This window comes from Carettochelys insculpta, chromosome 1, assembly GCF_033958435.1.
Source record: "Carettochelys insculpta isolate YL-2023 chromosome 1, ASM3395843v1, whole genome shotgun sequence".
Lineage (NCBI taxonomy): Eukaryota > Metazoa > Chordata > Testudines > Carettochelyidae > Carettochelys > Carettochelys insculpta.
The window spans coordinates 229,532,465-229,557,400 of NC_134137.1; the positions used below are offsets into that span (position 1 = coordinate 229,532,465).

The 24,936-nt window shown below is 44.9% G+C and overlaps 1 protein-coding gene across 1 annotated transcript in view; it reads right to left on the reverse strand.

The window, feature by feature from the left end:
* WARS2 (tryptophanyl tRNA synthetase 2, mitochondrial) overlaps positions 1 to 24,936 on the reverse strand; it is a 53,958-nt gene that overhangs the window by 3,708 nt on the left and 25,314 nt on the right. Inside the window, exons 3-5 of the mRNA XM_074983589.1 lie at positions 13,071 to 13,151; positions 9,066 to 9,151; positions 2,693 to 2,811 (exon numbers count right to left, since the gene is read on the reverse strand). Of these exons, the coding sequence (XP_074839690.1) occupies positions 2,693 to 2,811; positions 9,066 to 9,151; positions 13,071 to 13,151 (286 nt within the window). The remainder of the gene's footprint in view (positions 1 to 2,692; positions 2,812 to 9,065; positions 9,152 to 13,070; positions 13,152 to 24,936) is intronic.

Here is a 24,936-nt window from a genome sequence, read left to right on the forward strand (position 1 = left end):
GCGCTGTGTGAAGAAAAATTTCCTTTTATTAGTTTTGAACCTACTACCCATCAATTTCATTTGGTGTCCCCTAGTTCTTGTATTATGGGAAAAGGTAAATAATTTTTCTATATTCACTTTCTCCACACCACACACTTTTTCTGAAAAGAGTGTCTCAAAGGTAAGTCTGGAGAGTTACCTTCTTTTCCTCAAAGTAAATTTCCTTGTCAAATGTGAGGGCATTTCTGACCGCTCTGGAGCTTGAGGCAAATATTGAGGAGTTGATGTCTCATTCCTCAAACAGTGCCATGGCCCCTCCATCATTCTAAAAGCCTCAGACATTTTTTTCGCAGTGAATGTTTTGGGTGACGGTCTCTCAGCCAACACGTCTGCAGCCTCCTCTTCTGTGACCTTTCGTGGATCCAACTGCATAAGGTCATCTTCAGACAGACCCTCTGCGTATGAGTCCAACAACTCCTTCACATCATCCGTCTTCAGTTCAGCATTGAGTTCCTTTTCCATCTCAATTATGTGTTAGGGACATTCTTTGGGGTTTCCTGAAACCACTTAAAATTATTAAACTGAGGAAAAAGGATTTTTTTCCCCCAAACCCTATTCAAGTTGGCCTGCATGACTTCATGCCAAGACTCCCTAATGTTCTTTACTGCAGCGTAAATGTTGTGACCCATACAGAAATCTTTGACAGTAGAAGTTTCTGCCTATTCTATAGTCCTAGTTGCCTGATCAAAGGTTCTATGAGTGTAATAAGCTTTAATTAAATCTTATAACTCGTTCGTCCATTGGCTGTAACTAGGAGGTTGAATTAGGAGATAGAAATAACCATAATGTCAAGATGAAAATCATCTAGGAAAACTGGGTGCCCTCATGTGTTGTCTACCTCAATAAAAGTTTTGAGGGGAATATAAATTTTGGCACAATAAAATTTACCTTCAGGCACAAACTGGTGAAAGAACCAGTCTTCAAAAATTGCCTTGCAATTTGACTTTCACACAACAAGCAAAGCAGCTTTCATTATACCCTTAAATGCTCTAGGGTTCTCAGAAGGGTAAACCAGGAGTGTCTAAAGCTTAAAACCCCCTGCAACATCCCCTCTAAGCAAAAGAGTTGAGCAGTCTTGCACAGCTTTAAAACCAGGCCTTGTTTTTATTTGCTTAGTGTCAAGGAGTGCCTGCATTATAAAGCACTTTACAACATTCATCTAATTCCACTTCTCCATTAATTCACAGTCTAATTCCATGATTTTTATACATAAAATGGACTGTGAGCCATTGATAAAATGACTTGAGTGCATAGCACAGAATCACTGTTGTATAGATACTGCATTATTTGTACTCAGATTGCTCACAAGGCACAGGACTAAGCTTTGTACATCCCAACATTTTCCATCACTCATCTGACCACTCTTATTTTTAACTGGGACTTTAAAACTGAAAGAGGGCTACTAATGGTACCCAGGCAGTGTAATCCTTTCTAAGGGAGAACTCCTCCTCTTGTAGAGCCTGCACATTCCTCTAGATTTCTAAGTAATGCAGAGATATAACACTTTTTCCATACTCAGCTGCTCACATTACCTGCCACATATGCCATTTGCTGTACAGAAAGATTCCCAATATTTTCAGCCCTCATTAGGAAAAAAATTGACTGAAGATATTTTCCTCAAAATCTCCTGACCTTAGGCAGTAACCAAAAATTGAAAGTTTAGCTCCAATGAAGAGCCTTCTTGAAATTTAGAAGCACATGTCAAAGCACTTAATGAACTTTTGGGTGCTATGGTAGTGAAAGTAACACAAGCGAAACTGATTTGCAACTTCAGTACAGCATTTACTACAAGCAAACACTACAGTATTATGTGGGTTGGTGGTCTCTTATTAAATACCTTAACGGACATCACAAAGTGGTCCGTAATTAGTACCATCAAACGTATTCTCTCCTTAAGAGAGGCCCATGTCTGCAAGAGGAAGGGCTACAACCAAACAAGATTGAAAGGCAGAAACAGAGCCCTACGGAAGAGCAGATCCTGCACACTTTTTTTTCTGGGGTTTCCAAAGCTTTTTATTCATTCCTTTCTATTGATAGAATCATAGAAGAGTAGGACTGGAAGGGACCTCGAGAGGCCATCGAGTCCAGTCCCCTGCCCTCATGGCAGGACCAAGCACTTTCTATCTAGACCATTCCTGAAAGCCATCTATCTAACCTCTTAAATATCTCCAGTGATGGAGATTCTACCACCTCCCTTGGCAATTCATTCCAGTGTTTGATCACCCTGACAGTTAGGAACTTTTTCCTAATGTCCAACCTGAACCTCCCCTGCTGCAATTTAAGTCCATTGCCTCTTGTTCTATCCTCAGAGGCAAGGAAGAACAAGTTCCCTCCCTCTTCCTTATGATACCCTTTTAGATACCTGAAAACCGCTATCATGTCCCCCCCTCAATCTTCTCTTTTCCAAACTAAACAAGCCCAATTCTCTCAGCCTTTCTTCATAGGTCATGTTCTCTAGATCCACTTTGCAATCAGTTTGCCCCCTTTCCTCAGTTGTTTCTTGCAATCCACTGGCTACTCCAATGGTGTGTGTGTGTGCGCGTGCGCTTGCACTGTAGAGCTGCTCCCACAAAGAATCACCTGATCTACAAGTTAAACCACAACCCATAATAATGCAATATAATTTAGTATTTAACCACATCTTCCTACTCACTTAAAATGGCTTTGGGTACAGGAAAGAAGTTTCCATATTTCTTGTTAAAGTGTTGTGCTATATCTCGAGCAAGTTCCAGGTGCAGGACTTGATCTTCACCAACAGGAACATGTGTTGACCTTTTAATAAAAGACAGATACAGGAAACTCTGTAAAATTCTCTGGTCCTATTGAAACATTACCTGAGACTGTCCCAGTTCCTGTCATGGTTCAGGGCCAGATGGAGCCAAATGTTCATTTGCAGCTAACTCTCTCCTTCTCTGCTGTATGAGCAACATACAGACAGATCCTGTCTAATACGGTTCTCCTGCATCTGATGTGGTGAAATGCAGCTTCAGCAATGAAAGAACAGCCTTTTACCAAAGCCTGAACATAAATGGGAAAGATACCAGGAAGAGTAACAACACCGGTAGGTACACTTGTGTTCTGCAAGCATACTCCATTCACCATAAGATTTCTACAACCCACTGTCTTCTATTCACTCATGGAATATGAATAGAAAAGTGACCATTAGATCATGCAGTCTGGCTTCTTGTATTACACAGACCACATACATTTTTGCAGTTAGTCCTGTGTTTGAAACCCTTATCTTCTAAAATGGAAACCAGTCCTGATTTGAAGTCTTCAGGAGATGGAGAATCCACCACTTTTTGCTAATGTTTTTTTCCAGTGATTACTCAATCACCTACACTGTTAATCTGTGATTTTTAGATGAGAAAGGACATGATTAAGTGTTGGTTTTTTTTTTAATATTAAAGAGTCCACTGATCATTTTACAGAGTTGGTTTATGTTAAACCAAGTCCTGGCTAAATTCTAACTTATATTCTGAGTCTTTAAATACCCAGACAATTTAAATTTAATATAGTATTCTTACTTATGATCCTAAACTACAGGGGGTCAATCTCTCCGCCTCTTAATCCACATACAAAACAACTAGGACAAGCAAAAAATTGTTACAGTAGCCCACAGAAAATGACAAGGACTGACAATGTAGGAAAAACAGTTACCTTAATTAATACACTTACTCAGGCCAAAATGAACATTTCCCTAAGCCAATTTGGTTCCAGAATCATTATTTTATAATTATAAAATAACCATTGTAACAAAATAATAACCATTATAACCATTATTTTATACCCTGTGGGATCCTTAACCACATTCTCCATGCCCCACTGCCTTGTGGGTTATCCTGGGAAGGAGAAAGGCTAAGGGAGTAAACCCTGACAGAAAATCCGGAGTGGAGTCTGAAGGCGGTTAGGTGTCAACTTCTGGCACTGTCCCGGCAATTCCTGCAGCTGAGCTGGTACCAGACGCGGAGGTTATCCTCTCCTTTGGACTATATCAGTAAAGCCGAGAGGGGGACACTGGCGTCTGGGCAGCCCAGAGTCTCCATAATAAGTACCCAGGCTCGCGCCCGGAGAGGTACTCCGGCATCGCTGAACAGCATTGCATCAACACGGGAGGCAACAGATACCGGTTATAAGCTCTTGCTCGATTGGCGTAGAGAAGGAGCGCCGGGGTTGCCTTCAACGGTGAGAGAGATCCTCACATCTCACTGGACAGTCACCGCCTGCCTCAAGCTGGGCAGCCCCCAGCCAATAGGGTACTGTCCCGCCACAGTTCACCTGCCTCGCTGGGTGCGTGAGGCTTAAGGCTCCTGAACCTGACAAGTGACTGAAATTTGGGCACCAGGCAAACCAATAAGAAAATCAACAAGAAATGAGAAACATCAACAATTTAAGCTTGCTTGCTGGAATGTGCGGACCATGCTGACCGGCTTGACTGAAGATCTTCAGGCCATCAGTGACACCCGGAAGACCGCTGTCATCAACGAGGAACTGAAGAGGCTCCGAGTTGATATCGCTGCACTGCAAGAGACGCGGCTCACAGATTCGGGATCTCTAAAGGAAAAGGACTACACCTTTTTCTGGCAGGGTAAAGCCCAAGAAGAACCCAGAGAGCATGGTGTTGGCTTTGCTGTCAGAAACACCCTTCTACAAATGGTGGAATTAGTCATGGGGGGGAATCAGAAAGACTTCTTCGGATCACGCTTCAAACTTGCGCCGGTCCTGTCCACCTGATCAGCGCTTATGCTCCAACCCTGTACGCCACACCAGAAGTAAAAGACAAGTTTTATGACATGCTTAGTGCTGCTGTAGCGCAAATACCTGCTCGTGAACAACTGTACATCTTGGGTGAGTTCAATGCAAGAGTTGGAGCTGATTGGGCCTCATGGCCTTCCTGCTTAGGACACTTCAGTGTGGGAAAAATGAATGACAATAGACAGCGTCTCCTTGAACTGTGCACATACCACAATCTGTGCATCACAAACACATTCTTCCAAACGAAGCCACAGCACAGAGTGTCGTGGAGACACCCACGCTCGAAGCACTGGCATCAACTAGATGTGGTCATCACTAGGCGTAACAACCTCAAAAACGTCCTTCTGACACGCAGCTATCGTAATGCTGACTGTGATACAGATCACTCGCTAGTTTGCTCCAAGCTCAAGCTGAGACCCAAGAAGCTGTACCACTCTAAACCTGCTGGAAGGCCCCGCATTGACGCCAGAAAGACGGCAAACTCGGAGAAAGCTGAAAAGTTCAGAGAGACCCTCCAGGAAAATCTGCGCAGCGGCCCTGGGGGCGCCGATGTGACATCCAAATGGCAACATCTGAGGGATACAGTTTACAACACGGCCTTGTCAGTGTTTGGAAGAAGAGCCAGAAACACGAACGACTGGTTCAAAGCTAACTCCGATGAGATGATTCCAGTCATTGAAAAGAAGCGCGCTGCACTCCTGGAGTACAAACGCTCGCCAAGCCAGAGTACCCAGCAAGCACTTAGAGCGGCCAGAAGAACAGTACAGCAGACAGCCAGGCGCTGTGCCAACAACCACTGGCTCCAGCTATGCAGCAGCATCCAGACCTGTGCTGACTTTAGTAATCTCAGAGGAATGTACGAGTGTATGAAGAAGGCATTAGGACCCACCCAGAACAAGATGGCACCTCTGAAATCCAAATCTGGTGAAGTCATTGCTGACAAAGCCAAACAGATGGAGCGCTGGGTCGAGCACTACTCCGAGCTGTACTCACGCAAGAACGTTGTGGTTGACGCAGCCCTCGATGTCGTCGAGCTCCTACCAGTAATGGACGAACTGGATCAAGAACCGACTGTGGATGAACTGAAGAGCGCCATCGACAGCATTGCAGCAGGAAAGGCTCCTGGCCAGGATGGTATACCACCACAGGTAATCAAATGTGCCGCGGGCACACTCCTGGAACCCCTACACGAGCTACTGTGCCTGTGGTGGAAAGAGGTTGAGGACTCCGCTGGCTTGGCCACGTCCACAGGATGAATGATGGAAGGATTCCAAAAGGCATCCTGTATGGTGAGCTAGCCTCTGGCAAAAGACCCCCCGGATGCCCCCAGTTGCACTACAAAGATGTGTGATGGGGTTTTGGGGTCCCCCAAGCTCTGCACCCTGTCCGCAGGCAGGAGAGTCTCTCGCTTAGCAGGAAAACAGCAGGTTTATTAGCCGACAGGACACAGCATCGTACAGAGGAGTCAGTACAGCCGACAGAGACAGCCAATCCCATCCATGTTGGGGAGAGGAGGCCCCGAGGGGCCCCCAGAGCTGGGGCCTTGCCCCCTCCTTTGTCTCTCTCTCTCTCCCAGCCCAGACTAACCGCTTCCAACTCCCAGTTCCAATTCAAACCCCTCAGGCTCCACCTCCTCCTCTGTTTGCAGTACAAAGGTGTTACCTGGTCGTCAGGGTTACCCTCAGCAGGAGCCCCACACCCTCTGTGAGCCACACACACACACACACACACACACACACACACACAGGTATCCCCCACTCCATCACAAGATGTCTGCAAGAGAGACCTCAGAGAGGCAGACATTGAGCTGGACAACTGGGAAGATCTAGCAGACGACCGCAGCAGATGGAGGCAGGGGTTACACAAGGGCCTTCAGAAGGGCGAGTTGAAGATCAGACAGCTAGCAGAGGAGAAGTAAGCGCACAGAAAGCACACTAAGGACTTGCCAGACACCCACTACATCTGCAAGAGATGCAGCAAGGACTGTCACTCTCATGTGGGTCTTCACAGTCACAGTAGACGCTGTAAATGAAGTCCTCAATTGAAACTATAAAGGGCGTGATCCATAGTCTATGCAGACTGAAGGATGCCTACTGGGTATTTTATCCCAGAAAACAGTGTTTTTATAAATGCCTCTGCATGATTATTTTCTTTCTGATTTCCCCATGTTAATTTTCTTGATGTTTTTGCTGCTGCTTCTCACATGCTATTTATCTTTTCTTATTCCCCCTGCCCCTCTTCTCCCCAGTCCTCTTTTTCCTTTTAGGAGACTTCATTTGGCATTCTGTCTCCCAGGCCCCTACATTCTAATTCATTACTTTTGTTTGTGGCATTTCATTTGTTGACTCTTTTCTGCCCTTTTTGGGTGTTCTTATTTCTGCAGTTAGTTTTGCTTTGTACCATTTCAGTGATTTTTTTTTTCCAGCTCTTTCTTCTATGATTGATGCTTCTTTTCTATTTATCCATTTTCTTTTGCCTCTTGTCCCATTTCCTACGCCTTTTAAATATAAAAGATCTCTTGTTAAATACATACATGTACCTTTTAACATGTGCTCTCTTTCTCTCAAACCTCATTTCATCACCTGTTTGCAGTCAATTAGTGTTTAACATGCAGATGTTGAGCGTCAATGAGCACTGATCACCAAGGTTAAGTCTAGATCAGTGAGCTTTGTCAACAAAACTTGGAGCACCTACACACAAAATGCGTTTTGTTGTTGTTGTTTGTAATAGCCCCTTATCCAGACATTTGGCACCATTAGATGGCACTAAGCTTGGAACAATGTATTTTGAATAATTTACACAAGTTGCATAGCACAAATTGAGTAAATTTTTTTCAAAAAAATCTCACCATTACCTACAAAAGCTCGTGACCTAATAAATTTGTAGTCTCTAAGGTACTCATGGAACAGTCATTTTTTACAGATATTTATAGATATTGCCTCCCTAATATTTGCTCTGTTAGTTTAGTAGGGAGAGCAGTTTGATGTTTGGGATGGTAGCCACCAAGCTCACTCCTTTTTTGTTGTGTGTTTGTTGGAAGATTGATATGCAGCACTTGCTTTTAGCCCTGGTACCTTCCAGACGGAGTGGGAATAAGCATGGAGTCAGGTTACCAGCATTGGGTCAGTGGGCAGAGAGAAGAGGGATTAGGTTTGCAGGAGATGTGAGAGAAGAACTAGGAAAAAAAATGAGTAACTGAAATAAGGACATTGTCTACTTTTCCTCACTACAGTTAAACATCTCCTTAATACATAAGAAAGAGTTAAAATATTAACCAAGAAAATGTGATTTCACAGCTTCCCAATTTGCAGAATACTTCTTCAAACAGTGTGCTACAGGGCTACATGATGTCCTGATAGTGCCAGGCATCAGACCTCAAATCTAAGATGGGACCTCTGCTAATCTAACACTGAAGATAACCAATTAGTATGAATTATGCTTCTGTGTTTCAGCTTTCTAATGAGGTGCAATACACGAGGTTTAGCTTCCACTTTGTGCAGAGAACTCCTCCTCCACAGACACAGAATTATCTACACCAGAACTTGAAAATTAATATAGGTAAATTTAATAGTGTTCTAAAACGCCCATCTGAAAGGTCTGGACACTAAGGGCACATCTACACCTCAGGGAAGATCAACCCTGCCACAGTCGACCTTCCAGAGTTTGATTTAATGTGCCTAGTGTGGACATGCTAAATTGTATTTACAGGATGCCCCTGCCAACTGCAGACATCTGGCCTTAGGAGTAAGGGAAGCTGATGGGAGCACAGGCTCCCATTGACCTCTCTTACTAGACATGGTCTGGAAGTCCAAATTAAGGTATGTGGACTTTAGGTATGTAATTAACAGTGCTGAAATTGTGTACTTTACTTCAGTCTTCCCCCGCAATGTAGATCTGTCCTCAATCTCTCTAGCTTCACAGCAGGTCCAACATGGGAAATAATAACATGACTCAGCTCCAATCTTGTGGATCCATAACTAGTTTAGTTTCTGTGGCCCATTCAGTCAGGTGATTTACGTCACATACACTAAATTGTTCTGAGGTGACCAACTCTTCTTAGTCAATACCATCCAATGGCTTTCCAGTGGCCTGATGCTTAATCAATATTAACATGGGCAAGATTTTAAGCCAGTGACTGAAAGATGAAAGCGTGTCATCCCTCCCTTCTCAGTTATTCATGCTCCTTAGGGATTTAACATGTTGATCCAAAGAACTTTCATTTTATAGCAATTAAACAGATGTTGCCCATGGGCCCACATTCTGTCTCTTACTTGTACAGCAGAATATCTGCAGCTTGAAGCACAGGGTACGTGAACAGACCAACGGTTCCTTGACTATTCTGGCTGGCATTCTTTACCTGTATATAAAAGAAAGACATAGTGAAATAATCCATTTGGCGAATGATGTCAAAGTCTGATTTTGAAAATCAAAATTTTGATTATTTTTGGTTTAAAATTTTTTTAGTTACTGTGCCTGCTTTATTTACTGAGTATCATTCTAGCAAAGCATGATGGCTAACAGAATTCATGCTTTATTAATTCCTAGTGCCACATTAATGCACAGTGCCATGGATGTGATTTTCTACAGATATTGCCTCCCTAATGTTCTTCTGTTATCTTATTAGGGAGAGCTATTTGACGTTTGGGATGGTAACCACCAACTTCACTTCTTTTTTTGTTTGTTGGAAGATTGATATGCAGCACTTGCTTTTATCCAAAGCCCTGGTACCTTCCAGATTAAAGCCCCCTCCACCCCTTGCTTTTTTTTGGGAGGGGTGGGGGGTAAACAGCTTTAAAAAGTTCAATACCTAATTCTTTTAACACCCTAGATGCGTATCATCTTGACCAGCTGGTCTGTAGATGTTCAAATATCCAGTTTCCTGCTTTCTATTTTAACTGTAGCTACATTTGAGAAAAAAAAAAAAGTCCAGCCTAAAAATCTATCTAGACTTCTTCATATTTCCCTATAACTCTTTCTTCTCCCCACCATCCAGATCGCACTCCCCCGGCCACCATTTCCAGGCTCTTAAATACAAGGGACCTGATGCCAAGCACCTGCAGCTCCTATTTGTGGGGTTTAAAAGTCAAACCACTTGCACTTAAGATGCCTAAATATAGCTTTACAACTCTCACTTCAGAAAGTCAGGTTTGAAAAGCTTGACTTTAATCTAAGTTTTGTATTAACACTATTTGCCACATTAAAATTTGAATGCGTTTATTTAATTAAGAAGGAAAAAAAAGCAAGAAGTGGGGGAAAAGCACCCACAAACATCTGGAGGTATTTAGTCTGTTCCGGTTGTGAACTCTGCACACTAAACTGCTTTGGGTTTTTTCCCTTCTTCCCCTTGCTTGTCTCTTGACTCCTTTTAAGAGGTCATGACATCTTGCAATGTCTTAATGCCACCAAATGCCCTTGCAGTGGACCCTCCCATCCCACCCTTGCAGGTTGTCTTACTGTTTATGGGTGGGGAAAAGCAAAAGTTCAAATTCAACAGAGAAGAAACCCCTCCTGGCTCCAATAAAAAGAGAAAAGGTCAGTGACACCACCTTACTTCAGAGTGCCAAAAGGCAGCTTCGCTGGAGCTTGTCCAACTAGGTAGCTCAATTATTCCCCTTACCAGGCTTGTTTCTGGAGTTCACTGGACTCTTCTCAGAGAGGCGATGATATCTCAACAGTTAAGTAAGGCCTCTTTGATCCTCCTATAGTCCTGGGATGCTGCCAAAGCAAGTTCATGGAAAGCAGCGTGAGCCAGTTCGACAGATGGCACCAACAGGATGGCCTGGTGCTCTGAGGACCACACCACCGCTGATCTCACCAACTCAAAATGCCTTGGGATCATTGGCAGTGCCCATTTTAGCCAGTTTCACAGGGATGGGTGTTTAGTTGGCAGTGGGGTAAGATGAGTGGCCAACATACCCTTGGATGCCCTCAGAGGTTGGAGAACTGACAGCAATTGCTGTACCAGGTTCTGTTGTTGCAGGTGGTGTGTGACTAATTCACTTATCAGCTTTTGCTGGCTTGCATGCTGTTGAAGCAGCATTTGTTGTAGGGTGTCTGGAGCTGCAGGTTTTCTGTGACCCATTTTAACAGCCACTCCAGACCCATTACAAGGTTGTTTCTGTCAGGATTTTCTCACCTTCAAACCTCTTTTCTACTTTTTTCTCTTTTTGTTTTCCCTTTCATCACAGCTGACTGTGTGCCCATGTTCTCCACCACCTGTAAAATTCTTTCTGGGGCACGTCTCTAGCTGGGTCATCTCTTATGTTCAATTACCACCACAGGGCTGGCCTAGTCCAGATCACAGCTGTCAGCCCTTGCAGACTTCTTACTTTGATTACGGGTGAAGAAAAGCAAAAGTTCAAAATTGAGAGAGAAGAATCCCCTTCAGAGGTTTAAAAAAAACACAAAACAAAAACAAAAAAAACCGCTCAAACCCCGAAAAGATCAGTTGCACCACCTTACTTCAGGAGTGCTTTACTGGAGGTCTTCTAGCTAGGTATTCCAAACACTCTCCCCTTGCCAGCTTTGCCTCTGGGGCTCACAGTACTCTTCCTAGAGCTGGAAGTCTCTCCTACTGCTTCAGGAGATTCTCCATCCGCATTGTTCTCAGGACTTCCCCCTTGCTGACTGCAGCTTCCGCCTTTGAAAACATTCAACCCTACCATGCATGGTTGGAAAGGCCAGAGAGGTGGGGCAATCTTGGCACAGAACCTCTTTTCTGTTAGTGTGGGTTTTATACACTCCAGTACACTTCTGATGTCTCTCAATAAATAAATAAAACCCACAAAAATTAAATGCAAAAATAGCATTGATGCAGTGCTAAGAAATTAAGCACGTGTCTTGAATGGCAAAAGGGAAAATTCTTCTGAATGTGAACTCAGCCAAGGTAATCTTTAGTAATGTTTATGATTTCTGTATCCATTTTAAAATGTAAACCTTGATACACCCCATATCATACAATACAAAGAACAGACAACTAGTGTCACAGGAAATTTACTTATGGAATTTCCTTACTTGTGACTGCTCGTTTTTTTTGCCTTAATGTTGTGTTGTACTTACTGCAGTTCATCATTTTACTAGGCTTGAGTAAGAATTTAAAGCATTTCATTAAATGATTAAAAATACCAATCTATAATGGAAAGCCTTCTTTAAGTGCCTCAGTATTCTCTGCCTATACAGGTATGCTCCTTTGTAATCTGTCACAGCAGTGGCCTCACTCACTCATAATATATAGTTACATCTCGCAGCAGTTCCCAGCCTTTTCAAGATGGGGATCCATTTTGACAATTCAGGAAGACTTTGTGACCCAGGCAATTCAAAACCAGGACCGAGGGGGACGGAGGTTCTCCACTGGGAAAACGCACTCCTCCCCCGCATCTTAAACCCCCCCAAACCCCAAAATGCACCCCCACCTCCCAGCTTAAACTCCTCTCAACTGTCCCCCACCCTGCCTCCAGGCTTACACCCCTCTCAGTTAGGGTTGCTAGATTTTTGGAAAACTTATGCGGGACAGGCAGCCCCACTCATGGGATCCCAAGCCAGGGATACCTGACCTGTATAAGATTTTCAATAATTGGGGCCGGGGGCAGGGACCCTGGTGGCTGGCCGGGGCGCAGAGCCCTGGCCGGCAGTGCCAGCTTCGGGATCCCTGGCTGGCACAGCAGGGGAAGGATGCGATGGCAAGGGGGGAGCTGGCTGGGGTGCGGCATCCTGGCTAGCTCACAGTGCTCCTGCCCAGGCTTAAACCCCTCCACCTCCTCTCTTACCTCACACAAGTTCCATGTGCTGCCGCTGCTGCCCCTTCTTACTCCTTCGCTGGGCTGCCACCTCCTCTGCTCATCACCCTGCAGCCCTCCTATTTCTTTCCCCCACCTGAAGCGCCGTCAGTTCCCTATCCTGCCCCACTGAAGTGGGGTTCAATTTAAGTGATGTAATAGCTGCATCCCTCCTGCCGGCTGTCAACTCAATTAAATTGAGCTCCATTTCAGTGTGGCAGGGCAGGGATTGGGAGCCAGAGGAGCGAGCCACATATGGCTCAGAGCTGCCGAGCCAGCGACCCGTACCATACTAATTGCAACCCATGTTTGGTTTGTGACTCATAGGTGGGGAATCTCTGTATGGCATTGTTTCCTTTCCTCTTACTGAAGTGACTATCTTCTTTTAGTAAGAATGACTGGCCCAGTGTTTATGGTCCACAGGAAACAAAGTTTACATGTTCTTATTAAAATTCCCTGAAATCTCCTTTCAGTTGAATATGCTGACCATATTAACCTTACCTTCCACTGGGGAAAGCACTGAATACGTGGCATAGTAGTTAAGCACCCAAGAATCCAACTGAGTTCTGCATGTTCAGGCACCTTAAAAAAAAAAAGAGCCATGAAAAGTCAGAATTAGTTTAATACATCTTCACCTGCATCCATCAACAGAGGAAGTACAGCCAATAAAGGCTATCAAACCCAAGACTGGTAAGATTAGTTTATTTTGACTAACATTTTTTCAGTGAGTTTAGTGCTGGTGAGAAGTAACAGACAGCCCTGATAACGGAAGATCTATACTGATCCATAGTCCAAGTACAACTCCTGCAGCAGCAGCAGAAACAGCACAAGCTTCCCCACCTTGTTTGGCCAGCTTGCCCTAGCTGACTAGGAAAGAAAATCGTGAGGACGAGACAGATGCTCAGCATTAATATTCATTCCATTCTTGGCCTTTATGCTGAGAATTCCAGGAGTCCTGAGGCAGTGGGGTCAGGGTTACAACATAGGACTATTAGATCACCTTGCTTCTAGTCCTAGGTCCAATACTAATTTGCTGTGACAAGTCAAACACCTCTCTGTGATTCAGTTGTCATATCTCTAAATTGGGGATACCCAGACATCTTAAGTACCTTAGGATTTTGTGGAATGTTCTAAATTTTGGGTTAACGAGACTGCTTCTTCTGCACCACCAAAGGCAGGAGATGTTTTGCAAATGAAAGTGGAAGCGTGACTCATAATATTCTTTGACACAAGGAGGGATGCATGGGGCAGAGAGCGAAGATACCATATCTAATATGGGACTGGAACCACAAAAATACCTTAAGGAAGCAAAATGATTAATGCATTTTAGCATTTGTTAAAATAGATTAGATTATTTGAAAATACATTTTAGATTTTTTCTTTCCCTGTGGTGTCACTCATTACAGTGTAGAGTTCAGGTTGCTTGTACCCTCACATTTCTACACCTTCACATAGCAGGATTTCTGTCAAAGTAACTTTAATTCTGCATTTCCTGGTTTTATAATATATGTTTTGGAAATAATTACAACACTCCTATATTTAAAAAATAATGAGTCACTGATGTGTACTCTCAACCTTAATAGTTTGTGGAGAAGTAAATTTTATTAGGTATAGTATAAGGTGCAAAACACATCATGCACTTCTGGTCATTTGTCACACATTTCAGTTGCTGCTGTCACAAGCTGGCAGATGTGAAGGTTGTGAGGTATCACGATACCTAAGACAGAGGGGTTTATTAAACAGCTCAGATAAAAAGCATTAAAAAAAGTACTTATTAACAAGAACAAATGGGGATAGTTACAAATAGCATCTGTGGAAATCACTGTGGTGTTGCACACTGACTTGAAAAAAGGACCGGTACCATCACTGACTAAATTTAATATCCATCCAACGGCCCAAAGATTGTAATTACTTCTGGTTACTGATCACATGGTCCAAAGCTGAACTGATGATGTAGGCTATGCAGGGTTTTTTTGGCAAAAGTTTGTCAGAAGATATCTTGTGACAAAACTTTTCTCAATGGTGCAGGTCCAGACAGCAAGGCTCATCAAAAGAACAATTTGCTCTGTGGAGAGAAAACAGCCAGACAGCCTGGGCGCTCTCTTAACAAAACTGTCACCTGTGGAGGTGGGCACTTACAGGGATCCCTCTGGACAGCCATTCCCCGGGCTTTACTAAATAAAAACCAGATGTGTACAAAAGAAACACTCTGGAATCCAAATGATTTACAAAGAAGTGATGTGCAACATTTCGCCCTAGTAATCTGTGAACTACTTAATCATTTACCGGGGGCATGTGGGGGGCACATAACATGGGGGGTAGGGGGCCATGAACCCGAGGGGGAGAAGGAGCCTGACTGGCAGAAGCCTCACACTCCCCTCCTGCTGTGGGTGCGGGGCCCCTGTTGGGGCTGGGCTGGGCATGGGACAAGGGGGAAGTGTGGATGAAGGGGACCTGCAGCAGGGGGGCAGGAGAAGCGGTGGGTAGGGCCTGGGGGAGCAGGTAGAGGGGCCATGGCCATCACCCATGAATTCAGGCAGGGGCCCAGGGCGCTGTGCAAGAGGGCAGGTGGGTGGAGGGCAGGAGGGGTGGCCATGGGCAGCTGGGCAAGCATGTCCTGCCAGACGCTGGCGACAGTGTCACAGCGGGACGTTAACTGGTCCCATGCCTGAGCTTGCCCCTCCGAGTCCACCCTGAGGTGCTCTTCCATCACGCTGTGGATGTCACAGAGCACCACGATGTAAGCTCCTCGTGGACCTGCCATCAACTCCTCCGGCTGCAGGGGCAGCCTGGTGGCATTGTGTGGGTGGCCCAACCTTCAGTCAGTGCAGGTCCAGCTGGATGGAACACAAACAGGAGAGACAGTGAGCCATTCATGTAACACAGCCCCTAAGGTCCTGCCCCTGCACTGCGAGCCGTGAACACCAGCCCTTGGGCCAAGGGATGGGGATGTCCTGGAAGCAAACCCACATGTGGCCTGTGCAGTAGGCCCAGCCACATGAAGGCTTCACAGTGCCTCCAAGACTGCTATGGCCCACCCCACTGCCTGATGCGCTAGCGGACAAGGGGGCTGTCCAGGCACAGCAGGGTCCCCTCATGGATGGCGGGTGAACCGGGAGCAGCTGGCCCTCCCCGCGGCCCACTCACACACTTGCAGCTCGCAGCGCTGCCCATGGGGGCGGGTGCTGCCTTGCGCCTGCGGGCATGCCTACGTGCCAGGTGCCGCACTCCTTGGTGCGTCTGGGGTTAGGCTGGCACTCTTGCGCCTAGTCTGCTTTCAGCCGTGGCAGGTGCAGGGAGGGCCACGTCCCTGGGACCTGATGCTCGACCAGCCTCTCATAAGCCAAGCAGAAGGCCGCTTGTGCATCCGGGCTGTCTGCTGGGTCCGGGTGGTGCACACAATCACTGCGTGTGGTTCCATGTGCTGTGACCACAGCGTGCAATGCTCACAGCCTTACCCTGTCTGCACCCGCCTCCCATGTTCCGGGGTGAGAGACACATGGGGCACTCACCAGAGGGATCCTTGCCCACCTTGGAGGAAGCCCAGGTGGTGTCCTGGCTGCCAGGGACCAGGAGCAGGGCAGTGATGAGGCTGCTGCTCTCGGACTGCAGTTCCCGCAGGGCTGGCGCTCTGGTGGCACATGCCTCCTCCTGCTTCGATGGGGCGGGGGGGGGCGGCTCGAGCCCTGAGTCGACACTCAGACCCGGGGGTGAGGTTTTTCTGCCCTCCACAATCCGGTTCAGCTCCCAGTAGTAGGGGCAGGAGGGTGGTTCTGCCCCCAACCAACCTGCTGTGTCCTGGGCCCAGATGTACCCCTGCCTGAGTTCTGTAAATTTAGCTTTGACCTGATCAAGGGTGTGGCAGGAGCGGCCCTGTTGAGCTAGGGCCTTGGCCATGCAGCTGGAGAGACTGGCATTTCAGCTCCTGGCGTGGGAGTCCTGGAGGGTTGTTTCCTTGACCCAGGGATCCATAAGGGCCTGACTCACTGGCCCAGATGAAGGGAGCACTTCTCTGAGCCCCAGGGAGGGTCCTGGGAGCCCTGAGGCTGCTCCCATGAGGGCCCTGGGGTACTCTGCCATCACTTCTCGATGCAAGCGTCCAGCTGTGCGGGTGTTTAACACAGCAGTGTGTGGCTCTGCTGCTCCCATGCTCTCAGCTTCCTGTCACGGGGTTGCCTGGGCTCCCTGCGCTTTTAAGAAGGGCCAGAGGCAGGAACCACAGAGCACCAATTTCTGTGGACAGGGTGTCCACCGGGGCACCTGCACAGCGTCCCAGAGGCCTTTTCTGTTGACAAGAAGGCCCCCCCCCCCAAGAATGTCCAGACCTGTGTTTTGCTGACAGACCTCTCTCAACAGCGTTCTCCCTCGTGGCACAGAGGGTGCGGGTGCTGACAAAAGCGCTCTGTTCTGTTGACTTACTGTCAACAAAATGTGCTTTGCAATCTGGACACCCCATGGGTCTTGTCGACAAAACCAGCTGTTTTGTTGACAAAACCCTGCTGAATAGGCATAGCCGTAGAGCGAATAACTCAGGAACGAATTCAAATGACATGGAGCCTCCCAGGCCTTCTCTGTTTTGAGTCTATCACACTCATTCCCCTGACGGGCTTTAGTACACATGGCGAAGTGTGACAAGATAGCGCTAAATGTGTCCTCTAAGCAACGTGCAATGTAAGTCAAGCTGGATGCAGCTGGCTTGACCCATGCCCGTTTCATTCGGGGAGAATCACTCTCTAGTACAAAACAACGTATTGCTTCTTTCTTCTAGTCACAAACAAAGAGGGGATATCGTTCCGTTGCACTGATGATGTTGACAAGGACTTTCTTTCAAAGCAATGGATTTCAAGATAGGCCTCTGTCCGGGCTGTCTCCCAAAACCAAGGCTGCATGTGCTCCCTGTGCAAGTGGCTTTGACATCCCATGTGTTACTGGAACGCGAAGCAGCCATTCTGCAGCCCTGGCTCCAAGGAGCGAGTTACAATTGCTTCTAACTGCATCGCTTTATCACTCAATTAACTTTCAGTAGCCTTATAACAAATTTCTTAATATTTATCATTCAAAAATTAATGACAAGGAAGCTCTTTGACACATCTACATTTGCTTCCAGAACTATGATGGAAGTGCTGTTCTTTCTGAAAGAAGTAAATTAAATGTGTAGGATCTTATCTAAAAAATAAATTTGGGAAATTTATACACAAAAACACAGTTATGTGCATCAGTTAAAGTTGTTCTATACCAAACACACTTCACATGAAATGTAGGGCTGTCAAGCAACTAAAAAAAATGAATTGCGATTAATTGTGCTGTTAACAATAACAATGTCATTTGTATAAATATCTTTGGATGTTTTCTACACTTTCAATTAGCTGAAAAAAAAGAACTGAGTGCACTTGTAGGTTCTAAAGATTTATATTGCTTTATTTTTGAATGGCGTTTCTTGTACATAATTCTAAACATGTAAGTTCAAATTCCATGATAAAGAGATTGTTCTACAGTAGTTGTATTATATATGTATTTTATAGTGCACATAAAGTAATAAATACTACAAAGTGAACACTGTACACTTTATTTTCTGTATCATAATTAATTACTTGAAATGGTAGAAAAACCTCCAAAATAATTTTCAGTTGGTATTTTATTGTTCAATAGTGCGCTAAAATCTTTGATTAATTTTTAAATCGTGATTACTTTTTGATTTAATTGCCCTGTTCACTGTGATTAATCAACAGCCCTCATAAAATCTAAAAATAATGAACTACAACCATAACTCCAACTCAATCAGAAAATCAAACTTGGATGTCAGATTGCCTGCAGTGCATTCTCCAAACACTGGAGTATATGCGACTTTACAGAACAGCAGAAAAGGGATGGTATAGGAACTGGGGGAGCATAGCCTGTCTGTTGTGGACGTAAGATGGTGGAATTCAGGAAGGTAATGGTAAACTGGCCCCAATGAACCCTTTCCCCTAGAAAGATTTCACAGTTCAGTGCTGAGAGGTGATAATCCCAGAAGTGAGAAAACACAAAAACCACATGGAGACATAAAAACTGAACCTTTACTGATCACCCATGCGGGGATATACTCTACCACACGCTGATTTTTTTTAGTTTTCTCTTCTAAATTGTGAAATTACCTTTATGCGTGCGCACACACTCATACTACTCTCTGTGGCTAGCGCTACACTCACTCCTAGTGCCCGCGGCTTCATGCAAACGAGCGGACTTGAAAATGCAAAATGACAGGTTATTTGCATATTCACAGCAGAAAACATGCCGTGCAGATGCGGTTCTGCCAGCAACAAATGCAAGAGATCTTTTAGAAAGGCATCTGGTCTTGATTTGAAGAGATCGAGAAATGGAGAATCCACCACTTCTTTTGGTAGTTTGTTCCAGTGGCTACTCACTACCGCAGTTATAAAATGATGCCTAATTTCTAATCTGAATGTGTTTGGACTCACTCTCCAGTTATTAGTTCTTGTTTTGTTGTTGTCTTCTGCTAGATTAGAGGCCATTTGGTCTAACAGAGTAAGTGATACCAGTTGTAGGGTGTTAACCAGTATGAAGACCTGCTGGTTTTACAGGAATTTGCTAGACAACAGAAGAAACATTGGGACTCGGGAACCCTACATTTTATTGCACATGGTGGAGGTGAGTGTGCTCTGAGTCTAGCCAGGCAGCCTGCCTGTGTCACATCTGTGAATTTGTATCAGGCTGCTTTCTCCTCTACACTGCCTCACCAACAGAACGGAAGGCCCTGATCATGGGAAAACAATCTCCTTGCTCTTAGTTCCAGCACCTGGGGCCACATTGGATGGACCCTGGCAGCCAAGATGTACAAGCACCAGGAAACCACCCCATTAGGTGCTGACGAAGGCTCACATTGCCCGTCTGATCTGACTTGTTTTTTCCTCTTTCGATAAGTGCTGTCGATACTGGGCCATTTCCACCTTGCTGAATAGACCTTGTCAGCTCTGACCCTCCCTCTTACTGGGAGCCCACTCTTTAAACACCCCTCTGAAACCACCCCCCCCCCACTCATGCATCTGATGAAGCGGGTCTTTGCCCACGAAAGCTTATGCTCCAAAATATCTGTTAGTCTATCAGGCGCCACAAGACTTCTTGTTGTTCTCGAAGCTACAGAATAACATGGCTACCTCTCTGACGCTTGCAACCACCAGGAAAGTTGTGCAAACCCTCTGCACCAGTGTGTTGGAGCATGCTGAGTGCAGATAGCATTTCAGGTCGCTTAGATGCCAAAATAAATAAAACTCTATGGAGCATGTACAAATGGTGATCTTCAGAGACCTGTACTTGGCCAGATATGGATGGATTTTCATGGAGACAGCAAAAAAGCACTTCTCTCACCCTTGGTGAGAGACACACCCTCAAATTCATCCTTTCTCCATTGCCACTCTGGCTGTGGCCACACTAGCCCCCTCCTTTCAGAAGGGGCATGGTAATGACGGATTTTGGAAGAGGCTAATGAGGCACTGCCATGACTATGCAAAACCAAATGGGAAGAAGGGGCTTTCCAAATTAGGGGGTCCTTTCAAAAGGCTCCTGGGTCCATAGAAGGAGTGTGTTTTGAAAGCAGCACTTTCGGATCGTGTGAGGATGCTATTATGCTAATAAGGCACTGCATATTCATGGCAGCACATCATTAGCATCCTCCAAAATCCTTCATTACCATGCCCCTTCTGAAAGAAGGGGGCTAGCGTGGCCACAGCCTCTGTCTCATACACACCCAATGTCAAGAGTCTGCTTGGAAGCATTAAAGGACTAGGTCTTCTCAACTAAATAGTTGTGAAATTTAACATTTGCAAAACAACCTATTTTTTGCAATTGCATTCTCAAAAAAAAATGAACAATGCTAGAAGTAAAACTAAAAATCAGGCATCTGAAAGGAAAAATTTCAACTTCAATGATTAAAGTTGTAAGAAACTGAAAATGGTCTCATATGAGAAAGTGTCTGGCAAAGTTAGAGATAACTCTTAGGGGTGCTTATAATTAGTAATACATTACAAATGCACAAGGGAATGAATTGATCAGAAATTATGGGAAGATAAGGGAGGTTCAGCGGGCATTAGAAAGAAAAATCTAAGAATAAAATCTTCTCCAAGATTTTCACAAGTCTTGCAAACTATTTTAATAAGCCAGTGTAACTTGAGTTCAAGTAACTGCCTGAAAGAGCAGTCAACAGATGTACATGCTGCTGGATGGAGATTAAGAAAACCAGAAAAAGTCCATTCATGGAGCAAAGCAAACAACATCTTCCAACTCCCAAAGTAACATTCAAGGATTTCTTCTGCAATGACCAAAACCGCAATTTAAATGTCACTGACTGTATGTAAAGTGAACCTCCTAAGAAATGCTGAATAGCAGCTATCTTATCGAATGCATTAAACCCTGCATGTCAGCTCCAGTTGCTTTTGTGTCCTGAAGGATATATATATAAGAAAATATTTCCTGCTGTTTGGCTCAAGATATTTTGCAGAATACCAGTCTCACAAATCCCCTATTTATGGTTTCCCTTAGGAAACTAGCTCTATCTCATTTAATAGTTTTCACTACAACACTAACCACATCCATGTGATGAATCCCTCTATTGGGCCATCGAGATCATGCCTTTGCTAAATACATCAAGTGGCTGGTGTTGGCCTGTTCTGTATGTTTGTGTGAACAAGTTCAAGTCTTCCATTTTCTCTTCTCCCACTCTAAGATCTTTCCAAATCCTTCACAAGCCAAAAAATTCTTCTTTGCATCCAATCAGCACTGAAACATGAGTGTACTTCCTGTTGATCATGGAGAAGAGTTATTTCCAGGGCAGACTATTGGACCTTTTGCCTGCGGGGCTCACATTTGGGCTATGTTAATCTGTTTTCAAACTTTTAAAAAATGTCCGTGATGTTTATTGCACATGTGGTTACTTGTAAATAACCCAAGCACTTCCCTGGAACTTCAGCATGTTTCCCTCCTTTCACCCAAAGGAAACTTGTTCTGGTTTGCTGCCTAGTTTCCCCCAACCTACAGACAAATGGCTTTTCAAGTTGTCTACTGTCCTCTCCATACCTTAGGATCTTCTGATCATTTGCAATTCATTAGCACAACAAGGGAAGTTGCAATAGTATTTACAACCAAATTATAAACTAACAGCACCAGTGTTTTTTGGTTTATAAAACAACAAAAAGAGGAGCTGGTACTCAGCTGGCTCCCCTCCCCCTCCCCCATCCAATTCTGAGGCTGGGGCTGTTGAGTTGCTGGTACTCAGTAGTGGCAAGTATGGCTACAAAAAAAGCCCTGAACAACCCTAATAAACTGAGATCCAATCCTCCTCCCAAACCTTGTCTGTTTCTGGAGCTTCTCCTTCATGACAATGTCTCTCTCACACTCTAGGTCTCTTCTACAAGCTGACTGGTGCACTGCTCTGATCACTGCCCCTGTAGTATTAGTGGACTGTATGATTTTGTCAGCTAAACCTGGACAGCTGGAAAACACCTGCCATTTGTGATGTTCCAAAAGGACCAATGTCTCCTGCCTTGGGGAGGTGGTCAAATGTTTTCACATTTCAATGCTGTCCAGAGGAATTTCTTTCTTACTTTGCCAAATCAAAAAGAAAACATTAAACTTTCCCTCATCAGCACAACAAAACATATTCACTCCCTTCTCCCTTTCATGGTAATCGCTCACTCTAGCAAAATGTATTCTTTTTCAAACTGTAAGTGACCTCATTCACTCTATCATCTCAAAAGGTCCTCCCAAATAATCCTACATTTTGTTCCTCCTCCCTGGAGTGAACACCAATGCCAAATCACTTATGTCGAAAGCTCTCTCGTCAGCACGCCTACCATACCAAGCCTTTTGAGTCGCCTGACTTTTTTCAAGATTTTGCTGCACTAAATCCATCATAGCCTTTAAGTTCTCTTTAAAACGAATGACATACTCCTATACAGGCTGTACTACCCTCCCAAGAGCCTCAAATCATCCCGTCACATGTCTTCCATAAAGGAGATCAAAAGGGGAAAAGCAAGTAGATTCTTGCGGTACACTTCCATTTGTGAATAACAAATAAGAGAGTAACAGATCCCAGTCATTCTCTGAGCTGATAACATACATCTTGAGCATGGTTTTCAAAGCCTCCCATTAACTCTTTCCATCAGATCATTAGTTTCTGAATGATAGGAGCAGCCTTTGTGTGTCTCACTTCACACAATTTTCATAACTTCAAATCTGCATCATAGTCTGACAAAATCTCTGTACAAGTTTATTTTTTAAAATACTTACAAGGCAGTGGTCATGGTCTCAGCTTCTATATTAGATAGAGATGTAGTATCTGGTAGCAGAATCAGGGTATCTGGCAGCAGAATCAACCACAAGAATATATTTCTTTCCAATCCTGGATGCTTTGGAGAGAGCCCACACAATATTCAGAGAGACTCGCAAACACCACATTTATGATGGGTAATAGCTGCAAACGTGCCTTGCAAAGTTCTTTTTCACTTCTTAAGCTTCGAGCATAAGTCATGATGCTTACAGTAATTTTACTGTCTCATACGCAAAGCCAACAGAAACTCTGTCTAAGCCTGTCACAGGATCCTTTCACTCCTAAATGGGCAATCATGACCTAACTGCAGAAATTCTATCCTGTACCTGCTTGCAAACCTCAACAGTACACCTTCTTTTTTAACTATGGAAGCCTCTTGGTACACCAAAACTCCTTCAAGAAAAAAAAAAAAAATCTACTCTCCTTCCCTACCTGGCATGTTATTCTGAGCTGCAACCTTCTGGTCCTGGAAAGGATCAGCCTGTTAAGCCTCTACAGCCCTCACTGCTGCCCACAGACAAGCCATTGTGTCAGAGCCATACTCTCCCTGAAAGTGAGTTATAACTTCACCTGCTTAGACATGGCTAAAATGTTATTATCTACCAAAGAATCAAGCAGAATTTCTAACGCCCATAATACCATCACCTTTAAAATCCTCTCATTCAGGGTGGATCTTAGCCAGAGTCAGAGCATTCAGCCAAATCTAATATACTTAAACTCTTACCACAGTGTCTGTCTTTCTCCTTCACCAAACTTGCCTTGACCAAGGTGACTTGGGAAGCTCTCTCTCTCTCTCTCTCTCTGTTTTACAGTCTATGCTATTTGCCTTAGCCTCCTTGATAAACTCTTCTCTGCCTTCCCAAGATTCAGTCCTTACATTGTTCGCTATCTCACATACCTTCTCTTCTACTGCTTCTGTAACATCTACTGGTACCATCATAGAGGCATAGCATTGGGGGTGGTGGATCATGGACCTTGAATTTTGTGTGAGCTGATTTTATACAGCCAGGAGACCCACAGTGATGTCAGACTACCTGCCCTCTCTTAGGCTAGGTAGAGCTCTGCATATCCAAATATATCTACTTCATATCCAGGGGCAGTGAAGCAGATTCCAGCACAGGGCTCCCCACCCGGCCAGGCGGAAGGGGGTATTGTACCAGTACAGGTCCCTGCATTGCCAGTAGTGAAAAGACACAAGAAGGTGCATCCTAAATCTCCCTGAAAAAGGTGCCAAGTCCTGGCCCTGCCTGGCTCCCTACCTCTCCCACCCCCCACCTGAGGAGCACTGACCTGCAAAGCCCTGGCCCTGCGTCTCTGCTGCCCCTTTCTCGCCTCTTCACCCCTTACTAGTCAGGGATCCATCCATCCATCCTTCCTTCTCTCCCTCCCTCCCCCTCCTAATTTGTTGTGAGGATAGAAGTAAAATCTAGATTGTGGATGAGATGAGGAGTCAAGCCTGGCAGATGTGGATTCACATTTTTGTATCTGCCCAGGGCTCTAAGTACATGGGGTTATAAAACTGGGCTCTCCTCGGATTACTTATCAAAGTTGGAGTTAGGTCAGGAGCGGGGCAATAAGTGTTCCACAGTCCAGATGTGGTTCACAAGGGATAGCCCCTGGTTGGCTGCCAGATGTTTTATACACCTGCACATTTGCCAATACATTTGCTCGCAGCTCCCATTGGCCATACACTGTCATTCCTGACCAATGGTAGCTGTGGAAAGCGGTGTGGACTGGGACAACGCTTCCATTGGCTGGGAATGGCCCTCTGTGGCTAATGGGAATTGTGAGTGGCTGTAGAGGTAAACACATAGGTAAATAAAACATTCAGTGGCCTGCCAGGGGCTAATTCTGTGAAATTGCATCTGGCCTGTAGGCTGCTTATTGCCAGCCTCGGGTTAGATTTATTTCCAGTCCCATCCTCCCTCATAATTGGAATGACAAGGCATTTTGCTTTCCCAGGAATTTGCATCCCCCATGGGTCCTTGATTCAACATATTTATCAGGAATTCCTATTTGCATATGCCAAAATCATAGGCAAAGTTA